This window comes from Balearica regulorum, chromosome 7 (genome assembly GCF_011004875.1).
Source record: "Balearica regulorum gibbericeps isolate bBalReg1 chromosome 7, bBalReg1.pri, whole genome shotgun sequence".
Classification (NCBI taxonomy): Eukaryota; Metazoa; Chordata; class Aves; order Gruiformes; family Gruidae; genus Balearica; species Balearica regulorum.
The window spans coordinates 39,550,689-39,566,634 of NC_046190.1; the positions used below are offsets into that span (position 1 = coordinate 39,550,689).

At 45.3% G+C, this 15,946-nt stretch overlaps 1 protein-coding gene across 3 annotated transcripts in view; it reads right to left on the reverse strand.

Annotated features, from left to right (window-relative positions):
- Window positions 1-15,946, reverse strand: part of PRKG1 (protein kinase cGMP-dependent 1) — a 507,011-nt gene that overhangs the window by 55,503 nt on the left and 435,562 nt on the right. For all 3 annotated transcript variants that reach the window (XM_075759023.1, XM_075759022.1, XM_075759024.1), the window contains exon 9: window positions 13,181-13,255. In XM_075759023.1, coding sequence (XP_075615138.1) covers window positions 13,181-13,255 — 75 coding nt within the window. The remainder of the gene's footprint in view (window positions 1-13,180; window positions 13,256-15,946) is intronic.

The following is a 15,946-nucleotide window of genomic DNA, read 5'->3' on the forward strand; positions in this document are numbered from 1 at the left end:
ACTGTCAAGTCCAACCGCCAACCCAACACCACCATGTGTACTAAACCATGTCCCAAAGTGCCACGTCTACATGGTTTTTGAACACCTCCAGGGATGGTGACTCCACCACCTCTCTGGGCAGCCTGTTCCAATGCCTGACCACTCTTTCGGTGAAGAAATTTTTCCTAATACCCAATCTAAATTTTTCCTAATATCCAATCTTTAACTTGCCTTGATTTTTCCCTTCCCAGTTTATGTGGCTCTATACGTGTTTGTGCCTGGTATACCACGCTGGCAGTTCAGCAGAGAAACGGAGTTATATTTTCGAAGACGTCTCTTCGTCTCTTTATTGCCGTTACAGCCCAGGTTCCCATAGAAACTGAGAGTAAAGAGCGAAAGCGTAAAATACAAATGAACAGGTCTAAGCTGGCAGTGCTCTGTTTTATTAGATGTATAAATATGACAAAGAGGCCCTGAGTACGGGTTCCTTTCTACTGGAAAAGTCAGATAACACTACACCTTATCAAATAAACACGGGGCATATAAATGTTAAAGACTGGAGTCGATGAGTGTTGACTATTAACAGGTTGATACCGCTTTCTGAAATGGAATCATTTTCATGATTATTCATTTTCGGAGCAAGCAAAACACGTTCTCCTCATCTGCAGGCGTGATCCTGAATCCCCCGAGCGCCCCAAATCGCTAGCGATTCTCATCTATCGACACCGGAGCTTTGCATCGTGGGAACGGGGCAATAAGCAGTAACTTCATGGGGGTTTAGGACCTTCTCAGGTGGACTTTATAATTTTCAATGAATATTGGCGTATAGATTCAAGTTCACTGAACCCCCCCCCCCCCCCCCGCTTCCGCTGTAAATATGGTTTTCTGAGCCAAGATCAGACCAGATGCTTTCTTCACACTTTTGAAGAAGCTGATGTATTTTGAATGCGTTCCTGGATTTTTTTTTTTAACAGAACTCACTTAAAAAAGCCAGCGAAAGGGCTTTATTAAAGATGCAGGACTTCAGGAAAATTAGCAATTTGATTGCCCAGTGAAGTGCCAATATGACAATAGTATTTGTCACATCGTAACAAGATCACTGAAAGTGGGCGAGAGATACTAAAGTGACTATAAATTATTTCAAGCTCTGAATAGTTTTTAGAAGTCGGTGATAAAATATGACTTAGATACACGAATGTAGTAATTTTTTTCTAACGACACTTTCAAGCACCCGCGTACCCATACCCCATTCAGTGGTTATCTCCAAGCACCCTCGTTGTGCCGTCTCCGAAGGGGTGACACAGAGAAGCCTCTCCTGATCCCCAGCAGTTGGAGGAGTGATGTCCTCTACTAAAAATGTTCATCTTCTAAGCACTTCCATCCACTAAAACTTGTGGAAAACTTTAAAATAGCTCAGGTGAATACGATTTTTTTTTTTTTTTTCCCAAGCCAAACTGTGAACCGACTCAAAACCAACATTCACCGACTCAAAAGGGGAATTCATCATCAGTAGCTCCTGTTGACTTCTCGAGCGATATGGCCCCTGGCACACCCAGAGCTCGGCTTTTTTATGTTCAGCTCTCTACAAAATGACATAGGAAATGCTGCAGGTCACACAGACATCTGAATTTCTTTCCCCCATCCATGTTCAAAGCAATACTGCGAAATGCTTGAAGCGATTCAAAGAGACTCGCTATAAAAGGACCCTTCACTTGAGAGGCTCCTGCCTCTGTATATGCCCTCGTGTGAAGCCATCGCCATCCCTTACGCATCGCATTAGGAAAGAGAAGGTACAGGACTGCTTGTTTCCAGCCTGTATGCTTTCTATTTCTCTCCAGAGAAGTCTGAATATTTTTTTCCATTTCCAGGAGCAATAGATGGTAGCTGTCCTGGATAACAAGGCACTGATAAAAATCTGCCTGCTTTAAAAAAAAAAAAAAAAAAAAAAAAAAAAAAAAAAAAAAAAAAAAAGGTTGAAACACATATAGAAACAAGAGAAAATACTCTTAGTTTTGCTTCTGCATTCAACAAGTTCACTTAAAGGAAGTTCAGGTTGCCAGCGTTTTGTTTCAGCTGACTGGAAGAAAAGCATTTGATTATATTTAATTTTAGAGGGGGCTTTATGTGGCGCCGAGCGCGGTGCACGACAGCGGGGGGAAGGCTCTTCCCAGCACTCAGTCTTGCAGGACTTTACTCTCTGCAAAGGCTGCGGCGATAAAAGACGAAAGTAATTCCTTTTTTTTTTTTTTTTAAATATATGTCAGCTTTGATACTTAGCAAGGGCGCATTTGAAGCAGCAGCGATCCCTCGCAGGTCTTGCTTTCCCGAGACGTGAACTTCGGGGCTGTATTTCCTCCTGGATACTCTGTTTTTCGCACGCGGCGGGGCGGGGGGGGTGTCACGCATGACGCTTGACAAACATTTTCACATCTGAATCTGACCCAGATGCAAACCGGAACAATTCAACGATGGCACGCTTATTAAAATAGCTTATTTGGAAGCAGTGGGGTCGATCCTGGGGTTGCACAACGTCTTTCAAAGCTCAATTCAAGGCATTCTTTTCCCCAAGTGTATGCAATCAGAAAGCAAGCTGGGAAGCTGTCGGGATTTAAGGAGACGGCTAATGTTTCAAAGCAGCCAAGTAGTTAGCTTTTTTTTTTTCTTTTTTCTTCCCCAAAAGCAGCCTCTGTAGGGTCTCCCTGGCAATTTCCCTGCATGTTAAAAGAGTCGCAGCCGTTGACTGGCCCGCCGCCAGCCCACTCTCCCAAAAGAATTTCAAGCAGTAAGAATTCCATTTTGCCATCCAAGATGAATGATCTCACAGCCCCTACGTGAAATAAGGAACAGCCATCCATTAAAACCGAAATACACCTTTGTCGAAAAGCATCTTCTCAAGGCGTAAAGGATTAGGAAAGGCACCGAAGTCTGGCAAAGCTCGCGATTTAATCCAAGACTAAGATCGGTATGAGGATCTGAGCGCGCACCCGTAGCTCTGCTGGGTTTGGGTGGAGGCACGGCACCGGTTATCCGCAGCAGGTAATCAACAGCCGAGCAAATTGCACTCGCAATTCCGCAACCGCCTTTCGGAGCCCCCTTGTATCAGACTAAGGCCTTGGTTTGCTACCGACAAATTCCGTTATTTGATGTGTTCCCTGGAGCGACCCCGCGCGCGCACCCGGAAACGAAGTAACGAAAGCTAAGAGGTATTCAAGCCAGAATGCAAACGCGCCTGCGTGGGACGGTACGCTGAGCAGAAACACTTCGTTCCCGTTACTGAACCGAATTTTAAATACAGCCATGAGTGGGGTCCTTTTAACTTACATCAGAAATTTAATTACAATAGCTCCATTATAAACTTCCAGTTAGGTTAACGTCCAATATAAGAGGCAAGATCAGACTTTGATCTTCTCTTTAAAGGTTTACAGACACTGAGCTTTCTCACATATTCAAAATTTCATGTTATCTATATTTTTGATGTTTTATCTTGCTATACCGACGTAAAAGCTGTGGGATCAGTTAAATCATGAGAACGGTTTTTCCGTTGTGGTTTTTTTTTCCCCAGCAGATGATTTGAAGATTTAGAGCTCAGCACTTCTCAAATCGTTTCGTGGCGCATTCAGTCAGGCACTGAGAAAACACAGCAAGTGCAACCGAGGGCAAATCAATGGAAGCGGAGCGCAGCACAGGCAGGATAAACGAGCGCACTGCCCAGCTGTGGGCTTTGGGATGCCCAAAGTGCTGCAAGCAAGCAAAATGGAAAAAATAATAAATATTAGTTTAATCTCATGGATCCAGCAACACTATTGGAAATACCAGGTTTTGGCTTTTTTTTTAAATAAACCTCCTTTTCTTGGCATTACAGAGTAAGTTATTGCAGTGGCAGGCTGTCGCCGTCCCGTTGAGCGCAAAGAGGGGAGCGGCGCCTCTTGGGGGTCCCGCTGCTGGCAGCAGCGAAGGCAGAGACCCATCTCGACAGTATTGGTCGCTCTTCTTCTACAGCCCCTCTTGGCCTGCCTTTGGTTTAGCGCTTCACGTTTAGCACAAAATCAAGAGAAATCAAAAGAGAAGAGCCTTGCAGTTGAGCACTGCTGATACGGGTGGCACCACGTTGCCAATATCGCAGCGGTCCAACGTTGCCCGAGCTCGCTAGGTAAGGATGAGATGTGGGTAGAAATCCTGAGTTTAATGACATTTAGACTTCAGGAAAACCGATGAAGTTACTCTTTACAGGGAAGAAGAAAAAAGGTTTGTTTTGGTGGATCAGCTGCTGGTGGGATGGAGGTGTCAGCAGTAACTTCGAAGTTAAGGCTGCATTGACTTTTTCGCTTACAGCAGGATTAAATTTCTTCCATTTTGCAGTTTGGTGATTGAATTTCATCTCTGAATTTGACACAAATACTGTTCAGGGGTCAACTGAATTTGCTACGTAGTTTTCGGGTACCATGCTTACAACTTTTGTTGGGAAAACAATGACTATTCACTCATCTTTGAAATACGGACCTCCACCCTCTGCTCCTTCCCTTCTCCCTGGAACAGCCGCGTACACTGACGTGCCACAACTTTGGAGCTATTCCCATCACGTCCCAGCCTGGGAAGTTTCTCGGGTAAATGGGAAGAAACTTCTTTACCTGGCAACACCTTTTCCAGCTCTGCCAAGACAATTTGGCAGCGGGGAGATGGTGCTCCCCTACCTCCTCCTCTGGTGCTGTCCTCCTGGAGCTCAAATCTCTTCCTCCCAAACCTCCCGCAGGTGCCACCACCAGCCACAAACTTGCCCTTCAGCTCTCGCTGGCTCTAGGTTTCCTTCTCTCCCCAACCAATGCTTGGACACTAAAGTGAGGTCTGACCCAACACGCGGTGGATCTCGTAGGAGTTGGTCAGGTACAACAAAGGACAACTGGTCTAGCAGGCAACTCCGGCACTGGAAAAGCCACAAATGATCCCACAACTATTTCCAAAAACCGGTAGCTCCCTATAGTAGAAGGTCCACTGAGTTTTATTTATAATATATTTGACTCCATTCAAGTGCCTCTCTGTTATTTAAGTCCGCAGCTGAAAGCAGGACAGAAACAGCCCATCTTCCAGTGGCATAATCCTTACAAAGCTCTTCAGAGACATCTTCAGGACAGCTCAAAAATGTGCTGGACGCCAAAGGTACAGACCCAGAAACTGTGCAAAAACCTTTTAATGCTACCTTTGCCTCTCCGCCCCTCACGGATGCCAAAGTTTGCCGAGGTTTCTGTTTAAAGCCACCCACCGTAAAGCTCTAAATGACCGTATTGGGATCGGTGTCAGGGTTCCCAGAGGTTTCTGGAACAAATATTAGCTAAACGCCAAAGGAACGGTTAATATTTCTAATGCACAGACCTCCATTTCCATCAAGTGCTACCCTGTACAGCTCGAACTGCTGAGCACGTGGGTGTGCTCACCGCAACATTTTTCTGTTTCCTCTGGAATGAGACTCATTATCGTCAGCGAGCTTTCTCCTGCATTTTGATTGCATCAGTACGGGCCCTAATTTTATAAAACAAACGCAGTAAAACATTATAATAGCGGTCTGCTTCAAAGGCACGGATTTTTTTTTTCGCTACCGCTTCCATCTGACATGTGACACAGTCCATTATCATATCGAAAGGTCAAGTTAGCAAGAGGAAAGCATACAGATCATTACCTAAATAAAAATGACCTGTTTTTAAAAGCTAATTTAATATCTCCCTCGTGAGCGACACACTGCATTACACAGTGCATTTCCTCAGGAGGAAAGCAGCCGTAAAGTCTACCCGGTGCAGATCTCTGCCCGAGCGATGCAAATCTTCAAGAAAACAGCAATTTGCCTTCAAAAAAAAGTCACGATTTAGCAGGCTCCACGACCTTCATTTGGGGCTATCACCCTGCGTGTTATCTCGATGTGCCCTCGCCTTTTAAAACCATTTCTGAGAAGTGATTTTCTACGTAAACACCTATTTATTACAGCAGCTGGGAAAATTCAACAGCCAGACTTGGATACAAACTACCAGTGGCTTCAGTATGAAATCACGCATTTTTTTTAAGGCTAAACTCTGTTATGCGCAAAATTTTCCAGCAGAAAGGAAAAAAAAAAAAAAAAAGCTCTTGGTTTTTCTAAACAGCGAGATATTTAAACTCATACGCGCTTCACAGGTATCAGTGATCACTTACGATTTCTCCACGGCGCTCACCAAGCAGGAGAATTATGTTAATTATTTACGCAGCTTAAGAGAAAAGATCGCAACCTCTGCTTTTCAGAGCATTAACGAGCTTTCTTCCCCCTTTTTGCACGTCCCACGAGGTTTCCCCCCCCCGCAGTCTGGCACCACAGATAGCCAAGGCAAGAGCTAGTTCCCAGATGGTCCCTAATTCAGAAAACAATTGCCGTAGAGGGAGATGGAGCCAATTATTACGGTTTGCAGGCTGCCCAGACCTTCCTAAGGCTGTAAAGCCAGAAAATATTTTCTCTTGCAGAAAAATTACTAATCTAATCGCATTCCGTGCGTCGGTGAATTATTTGAGCCAAAGTTTTCAAAAGCTGCGGCCCACCAGAAAGTCAGACCTTCATGAAATCGTTCTCTTTAATTGGTAGCTCCCGTTTTGGAACATTTAACTTTGAAAATTTCCCTTTTGGCAGGGGTTAAATTTGCTCTAGGCTTATCTTCTCTATATTTCTAAAAGAAAACAAGATAAAGAAAATAAAAAGCATCCTTGCCTAATACCAGGGGTTGTTCATTATTCACCCCAAATCCCCGGACCGGCTCCAACCACCAGTGCGCTTGCCGACGCTGGGGCAGAGCCTCCCCACCATACTGCAACAGGACTTTGGATGACGATAAGATGGTTTCTGCTGCGTGCCACGGCCCATTTTTTGCAGCTTAAGGGCCAACTCCAGCCTTAACACGTTCATGGAGAGGTTGGCTTGAACTTGTACCTACAGACCACCAAAGAGCAGATGTCTACGCTGCAGGTACACCGCGTCTGACCCGACTGCTGCCGACCACCTCCAGAGGAACACGCCAATCGGGGAAGCAATGAAGAGCAGCCTGGGTTCGCAAGGTGCATTAAAATCGCTCTTAGCCCAGATGAGGAACGCGTTTCTGGAGCAAGTCCCCTGAGGAATCCCTCTCGTGTCATGGAGCGGGACAAGAGGGTGAGAACCGGGCTCCTCAGGTGACGCCGAACCGGAGGAGGTGTCTCAGGAGCTTTATGCACCTCAAGTGCTGTTTAACACCGAGCCCAGGAAACCAGACTTGAAGGAGCCCACAGGAAAACCCCGCGGAAATGCAAATAATCTGTACAGCATGTCCTTGTCACCAACGGTTTTTTCTCTCCGGATCTATTCCTCTGGATCTGTGCTACTTGCTAACGCCTAGACCTATCCGCAAGCAACAAGCTTTCGACTCCCGGAGACGATTTCACCCGTTCACCTAGGTCTCAAGGGAGACCTCAGGAAGCAAAGGAAAAGGAGAAACACGTCAAGTCAGCAGCAGCCCTCCGAGGAACACCGCCCAGGAGCCGCCCAGGAGATGTGAAAATACTCTCTCTTGTAAACACGTCGGCAAGGGAGAAACCAGCCGGAGCGGGGGACGTGGGGATTTCACGGTGCGGAAAACCCGCGACTTGGGCAGAGCTCAGGGGAAGCCTTCAACAGCAGATGGCACCTGAACGCCGGCTACCGGCCGCCGGAGACCTCGGGAGCAGGCTTCAGTCCAGCCACGCAGACAAGCACCTGCTTCGAAAACTTTTCCTGAACTGGCATCTTCGAAAAAAGGTCATTTTGTAAGCAGCAAACGAAAGGAAAAAAGACTGGGCGCCATGCCACCTCGCTTACTCGAACTATAAAGCTGTATCTGTACCTTCCTTGGTAGAATGAAGTCAATTTTACCTTTAAAGCCAGGGCGGGAGGGGAAAAGTATCTACAAAGTATGCATATAAAACTGAAAAACATCAATAACCACCCTCTGCACTAAAACAGTCAATAAATCGCTATGTTACGAATCAACGTAGCGAGAGAGGCGGCGTAAAGCGAAAAAAGGGACGACTGGCCAGTAAAATCAATGGTTTGGATGGAGCTCTTCACCAAACCACAGCTCGAGCAGAGCTGAGGGGTGTTTGGGGCAGAGCTGCCGGGAAAGGAAAATGCACGGTACGCCTCCACGAAGGTCCCCGCCTCCTCGACTCCTGTGAAAAGGAGACAATTTTGGCCGCGAATCCCAAGACGTACTCCCCCAGGGCTGCGACGCAGCTGGAATGAAGGGAGGAAAAAAAAAAAAAGGCAAAAAGTGCAATCAAAATAGCCTACGTCTGCAGAGGGCCTGGAGCAACAGCAGGAAGGCACCGGAGTCTGGACTTCGAGAGGGTATTCACTTCAAGCCCCGCTGCCACAGGAGATCAACGTCAGCAGATAATTCTGGATGTGACAGGAGACAAGGAGCGCAGGGACCCCAGCCACAGAGGTGGATATGCTCAGCCTGGCCGGGCAAAGCCCAGGCAGCCACCAGCTTTCCCACCTTGGGGCTGAGGGCCACCTTGTTGGTGTCCTTGTCTCCGCGCCACGGGGGAGGCTCTCCCTTGCTGCAGCCACGTCACGGAAAGGTGGGACCAAGCCACAGGGGACCTCACCCAATGCCCTCGTCAGTGGTTAAAGCGGCGTGCGGCAATTGACTTCAGGAGTTTCTGGATGGGGAAGACATGACAGATTTGCATGCCTGGAGCTGACAGCGCTCGCCGGACCCTCGCCTCGCTTGGCACCAACGACCGCAGCAGAAACCACCCGTTTCCCCTCGGATGTACGGGAGCTGTGGCAGTGGCTCCATCCGGAGCTGGCCTACGCTCAGATGGATCTCCTGCTTACGTAGGTATCTCCTTCACGCCCCAAACACCAACGCCTGACACTGGGACATGAGCGCCGTTCTTCTGAAACTCCCATTTTCTCAGAACGTGAAGCGAATTAATTTGCCTCTCTCCTTCACCTTTTCTCTGGTAAGGATGTAACTATAATATCCATTAGTCGATGAATTCATTAACTTATCTGAATGCATCCGAGGAGTAGAATATTAATTATATAGTCTCACAGACGATACGTCGACAATTTCTGATTTAAGAGATTGCACACAAAGAATGGATGGTAAGGAGAACTGCCAGTCCCAGGCTTGCAAAAACCAGGGGAAAGCATCCCAAAACAGGTATTAGTTGGGTAGCAAGGTGTATGTTGTAAACGAGTAAACCAGTTCTGGTGCTGGAGTCAGCTCACGTTATAAAGACAACCTCTGTAATCATGAAGATAAAAAAGGGTTCTTCCATTCAGCTGAAAGCCACAGTTCTTAGGTTCACCTGAATTTAAGAAAACTCACAAAAAAGCATCAAAAATGACTCAGCTTTAGCACACGAACAACTTTTTTGAATCCCCCAGCTTTCAGCAGTGCAGGAATACGCTTGCTTTCCTAGAGAGACGTGTCTTCTTGAGGGAAGGCCAAAGCCCTTGAAGAACACAACTTCCTTCGAGGTCTGCTTGGCAGCGACCCCTGGGCACCTTCCCACTGGAGCGCTGACACAGCCGTGTGCTGGGCGGGCCAAGGGCCAGGCATGTAGGACACAAGGTGCCCGTTCAGCATGGAGAGAGGCCTACAACCGTGACGGCCAGCATGCAGATACCTCAAGTCATGGTCCCCCCTGTGACACCTCATTTAGCAGTGCAGGAAGCCCCTCTGCTCAGCTGAACTCTTTCTTTGCCTTCAAGAGCTAAGCAGAGCTTGGTCCTTTCCTTCAAATCATGCCCGAGGGTAGGAAGTGGTGGCTCAGTTGTCTACAGCAGTTTGATCGCCAGAACATTTTCCCAAGTCCTAGGAGCACCCTAACTGTATCTTGAGGCTTGGCTGGGGAAACACCAGGCTGCCAAGAGAGAAACTCAACTAAAAGTTGTTCCCTTTCAGACCTGGAGGACTGTTGGATCCATGGAAAGATCTTCTGACCCTGTAACTTCTGCCTAACATCCTCTCAGTTGTGTCTGCAGTGGCACTACCAGCTCTGTGACCCCAGGGTCCTGGCTCTAGCATGGAGATAAAAAAAAAAAACCCACCACTGCCACCCATTTGGTCATCATTTCTGCAACGAACTCCTGCCCATGGCCCAAGTTCTGCTTTAGGAACATGAAGCCTGCATCAGATGTAGTCTAAAAGGGTGCTTTTGCTGCACAAGAGCCTACAAATTAACAGGAATTTAATAATCCAGAAGAGGTGTCTCAGGAGCTTTACATCATATCTACCTTGATATAGTAGATTTATACAAAAATACATTTTGTAGATATTTTTATACGTATCATTTCAGTTCATATTTCTTAACTGATAAGAAAATACGAAATTGTTCACGGTTTGGCCCGGAACGTGGCCACCAGACCAGCCAAAAGCAGGTTCTGATGCTCTGTAACGACGTCTCACAATGACATCCTTTGCACTTACTCTGCCTGGTGATGCCTGCTAAACGTCTGACCTTCGCGTGGATCATCCCGACCCACCTGACAGACGGCGAGACGTGGGGACAGAGAAAATTTCCATCCATCCACAGACCTTCTGCCACCTGCCATACAAGCACTGAAAATGAGATGCTAGCTACAAGGACACAACAAGAGGGAAGATGGGTTTTTTATGTGGTTTGTGTAAAGCCGAACGCGCTTTACGTGCCAAGTTCTCCCCTTTCGCAAACTTGCCCTCGGAAAAGATAAACCCTTGAAGGACAATTAGCTGGAGCTAATTAACAGCTGCTTGAAAAGTAATCCAGGTTACAATTTCCGCCAAGTCGACTTTTCTCCCAGCGGAGTTTTATCTTGCGAGATACAGAAACAATAACACTCGAGCAACAAAACTTTCCGCAGCAGCTTCCAAAGCATCTCGCTTTACTCTCAAACTAACCTGGCCATTTTTCCCTCTTCTATTCATCTTTTCACAGCCATGCGCTTGCTTCCAAGGACTCGAGCAAACGTGAATGTGGTATTTCACTAATAAATGCCGTATCTTTCGAAAGAGCATTCTTTTTTTTTTAAAGTTTCTCCAGGCAGACAGCACTGATCCCCTTTCCTTATTCAAAGTCAAAACGTCAATACGCGAAGGGCACTAATGACACTGTCACCTGCGGTCTCGAGTGACAGGGCTCAAGCACAGACCTCTGACTTTGAAGACAGAAAATTTCCTATCAAAATTAATCGATTCCTCTTTTAGGGAACAGTTCCTCCATTGCTTTGCCCTTCCGTTGGGATGAAATACTTGGCATTAGAAGACAAGAAGAGGAATAAAGAAGATAAAGGCTCGAAGGGTGTTCAGGTCAACACTGGCCTGCTGGTTCCCCAAAATAAAGAGTTTATCCACCAAACTGCAGCCCCCCTCGCAAAGACAGGTTATAAAGCACACAAGGGATCCTGACAGTCCTTCCCTAAAATTCACCAAACTACCCTGGAAAAGCCTCCCATGCAACCTGCTGTGCCTGTGACGATAAATTACTACGTGATACTCCATTAATAATACAGCTGAAAATCATAGATGTGAAAAGACTGACTATGAATTGGGGAACGACAAGTCCTATTTGCAAATTCTGCTTGGTGCTAATGGGGCATAAAAGCTTCTGTGATAACAGCATCGTGTTATTACTAAAACCCCAAATGCCCTGTTTCATTACCGATGTTTTCCTCCTTTTTATTCAAACGGAAATCAAAATAATCCAACTAGTTACACTAAAAAAAAAAAAAAACCACTTAAAATAATAATAGCACATGCCTGGGATACTTGGGACCGTCTCTCTGAAGCTGCTTAAGCTTATCTTCCCTCTGTTTGTAAAATGTCCGTTTGATGCGGCATTCCGCGCCCCACACAGCTATGTTCTGGGGTGATAACAGAGGCTGCCAGCCCCCCCTGCCTCTTCAGTTCAGTCGACAAGAATTTGAGGGAACTGAAGCATTTGAAGAAGAAAAGCTTACACGTTTGAATTGGGGTAGGGAAATATTCTTCTAAAAAACGCAAGCCTGGGCTGCCTTCTAGTACTTTAAAATAAATTAAATGTGATGAAAAATGTATTTCAGAGTTCACTCAAAGACGATAAAAAGAGGAGACTATCTTAATTTGTGGGTACTTTGCAATATTAGCAAATCTTGTCCAAAAAACTAAATTTCTTGGGATGCATATTTACTTTCTGAAACAAACAACCAACAAGTTATTTTTAATCGACTAACTAATTAGGGCTTCTCATTTTCTCTCCAGAGAAGTGCCAAATTCCTTTCTAATACACTATTTCAATCCCCTCTGGTTTAATAAGAAGTTACTATGTATAACTGAAGAACAATCTTAAATTTAGATGGCTTCGGATCACTGATTAACAGTCACACCCAGCATATGACTTGGAGAAAACACCTATCCTCTTCTTCCATGTGGTAATAATAATTAAAAAAAAAAATTCAGGAAAAAAAGTAAAATTATTTTCCAAGAGGAAAAGTAAAATCATTTTGTATAGAGCAAATTTCAGTTTTCTTTTAAACTACTTTTGCCTTTGAATTATATTGGCTTATATTCAGTATCCCTCTAATCAACAGGTTCCTCTTCAAAAGCTTAATTGTTGGTATAGAATCAAAGTACAGACATCGCAAAGTTTTCCTGTTGAAAACAAATTGCAGATCAAGACTGAATGAAGAGCGGGGTGTTTTTTTGGGAAATATTTTAAAATCACAATACGCTACAGCTCACCTCTGAAAGGAATGAATGTTTCTGGAAGGACTTCCGATCAATATATTGCTTCACATCAAAGTATCTCTGACATGTTTTATTCCACAACAATTTCCTTCATTACCAAGCTCTGTAATTTCTCACATTAAACTATTTCAAGAGAATTATTTTGCGCTCAGTTTTGAAGATCCAACACTTCCGTGGACTCAAACATTGTGATTAAGAGGGACCTTGGGACCACTCGGCTCCGAGCCCTGCCCTGAGGAGACCCATCGCCCTCCGCTCCTCCCATGTTCAAGGAGAGAACCAGGGAGACAGACCGAGGCTCATCCAGAGGAAAATTCAGAATTAGCACCTAACTCACAACTTCCCAAGCTGTTTTACGCTACTGTGTTGAGAAAAAGCAGGTGTTTTTGGAATTACAATGACATACCGTCAATAAAAACGAGGTTAAGATTTTATGCTGAACACAACGAGCAGACACTTACTTTGCTTTTGCTTCTGCATCTTCATAGGCTTTGTTGGAAACGTCATCTAGGCCGCCAATCAGATGTTTGAAGGAGCTGTAAAAATAAAGGGGCATTTTTAGAGGAAGAGTCTCCACTTGGGAGCCACGCAAGCCAACGTGGCTCTTTGGCAGCAAGATGCTGGGGATGGCTGTGACCGACCAGACCAGGGCCAGGGCTGGTCATCTGCTGGGAAACATGGCCTCAGACACGCTGGAGAAGGGGTGGAAATGCAATAACCAATGCCAAGAAGCTCCAAATTTCTTTATCCAGCTCCTTTAGGGACTGAGCCCACTGAAATCACTGCTGAAGTTTCCCCTCCCTCCAATATAAATTTTCAGTCTGTCAACGTGTCCCATGATGGTGAGGTGCCACCACCGTAGCCTTGTCCTCCAACCAGAAACCCTAGAAATCCCTCTGCTTTCAAAGTGAAGGACAATCTTTATTTCCATTCCTTAGCTTTCTCACCTTAACAGAAACAGCAGCCAAAAACACAGCGGAGAGAAATAAAAAGAAAAAAAAAAAAAGAAAAGGCGGAGAAGGAAAAGAAAGTGAAGGCAGAAAGGAAAGTGAATTGTCATAAGCCAAATTGCTTAATGACATCGAAGAGTAAATTTGGCTTCGATTGGGTTAAACTGAGCGAGAGAGGGTGAAACGTTAGGAGTGCTTGATACACGGAGCACCGAGCTGTCTTCTGTCCGAGCTGTGAGTAGCCTGAGCAGTCCCCTAACACCATCCTCTGCCCCAGGGGAGATACAGAGGGCACAGACATATGGGAAAAAGAATTAGACAATCTTTTTATATCGTGAGTGACTCAAACAAGTGGACCCAATGACCATTCAATCAACTAACGAGCATCGCTCTGGAGAAAAAAAAAAAAAGAATTAAAAAATGTAACTGTTATGTCTTTGGTAGTAGTATTACAGAGTGTCAGACTACATAAGAAATACAAATTGGATATTTTTAGTGATTTTAATAAGGGAAATCAATCAACACCGCTAACTGAAAACATTCCGGGTGAAAAGCATAGTTCCCTCCTACACATTTCCATCATTCCCAATGGGTCCGTCACACACGGGTTTTCCTTTTTCAAAAAAGAAAGCGCCATTTGCCAAGAGAGAAAAGAGTTGGGCTAATTTGAAAGGACGAACCGCTGCAAACTACGGTCTCTGGACTAATCCCTGCCTTATCGCCACAGCTCCAGCAAGGAAAGCCCTGCGGTTCCTCCAGCTTCTATATGTTCGTGACACTCCTGAGGCACTGAACGTACAGCCAGAGAATGGAAATGGCTATTAAGAAGCTGGGAAAAAAATAAAATAATTGAAAAGTTGAAAAAATAATTTATTTTTTTTTTTAAAATCATCATTTAGGACCATATTTACACATTTAGGAATAAGAACAGGATATTTAATATGGCCCTCTCTCAATGACGACTTTTAGGGTGCAAGAGAATTAACGCTATTTAGCGGGTGAGGAACACACAGGGCAGGTTAACAGAGGCAACAGTTTGCAGGTCGTTTGCATTTTTTTTTTTTTTCCCCCTCCTAACTCACTTGGTTCCAAGATCACAGGACATTATATAGGATAAAGCCCGAAAAGCTCCACCCCCCAGCTGCTGGTGAAAAACCAGCCACGGGCAGAATTCCTCCACCTGACGCATTTGGCACGAGCGGAGGGCAGCTGTGGGAAATGCAATATCCTGCGCCGTGCGGGGTTAACCGGGGTGACTCCGCGCTCCCTTTGGCCTCCAGCGCGGTCCAACTGCTCCGGCTGCGCTTTGCCCGAGCGGCTTAAGCGTGCCGTACGCTCTTAAGTGGGTACTTAAGTGTCCTGCTGCATCAGGAGATGCCTGGCCCCAAGGCAAGTGGCCGCTTCCAGAAGAACAAAAGGAGGCTTAATTATCTTGCTTTATGAAAAGCAGCTGAAAAAAGCCATATTTGACCCATTATTGTAATAAATATGAGGCAAGAGGTCAGAGTCGGGAAAGGTATTTCAGCTGGTTTGTATCTAGAGCTGCTCGCTGTAATGGCCTTTTGCATAATTACAGTCGTCACCGCTCTGGAAATATCCTGTGCCACAAATTCCCTGAGTCTTTCACTTTGTTTAATTCGTAGTATTTTAAATGATGACAGTCTAGGAAATCATTGACACAGCACAGGGAAAGCCACAGGATCTCGTCGATGAGGAAGAGAAGGCAAAGACCCCTTTGCTCCTCCACGGAACTTGTGTTCGAGTTTTTTAACAAGGCAGGCTGCAATTTTCCGTATTAAGATGTGTTAATCACCAGAGTATCTTTTCGACCCCAACGTCCTTACTCAGCAGTGAAAATACAAAAAATTCAGCTCATTCAGTACATCTTGTGCTGAAGACGTGCTGTAGGATGATGCCAAACCCTTGAAAGCTGACAGCGAAGGCAAAACGAGATGCGTATGTTAATGCTCGCTTGCACCACAAACAGATAATTAGGCAATTAAGCAAGACACAGTAATACTGTAATCCTCCTGGAAAGACGCAAGACATGAGTTAAGGCTTCAAATGCAATTTCAAACAGCTAGGCGCGGTTTGCTTTCATGTGGTTAGGAAAACAGGGCAGGGTTAAACATCCAATTTTTCTTTTGGCAATGCAAATAAATCTTTGTCTTGTGAAACGTTATATGGGCAAATAAGAAAAAGTCACTGAAAGGCCTAACAACAGTTTGTCTCAGTTTTTAGTAAAATATCTTAAGCAAGACTTAGGACTGGGCAAGC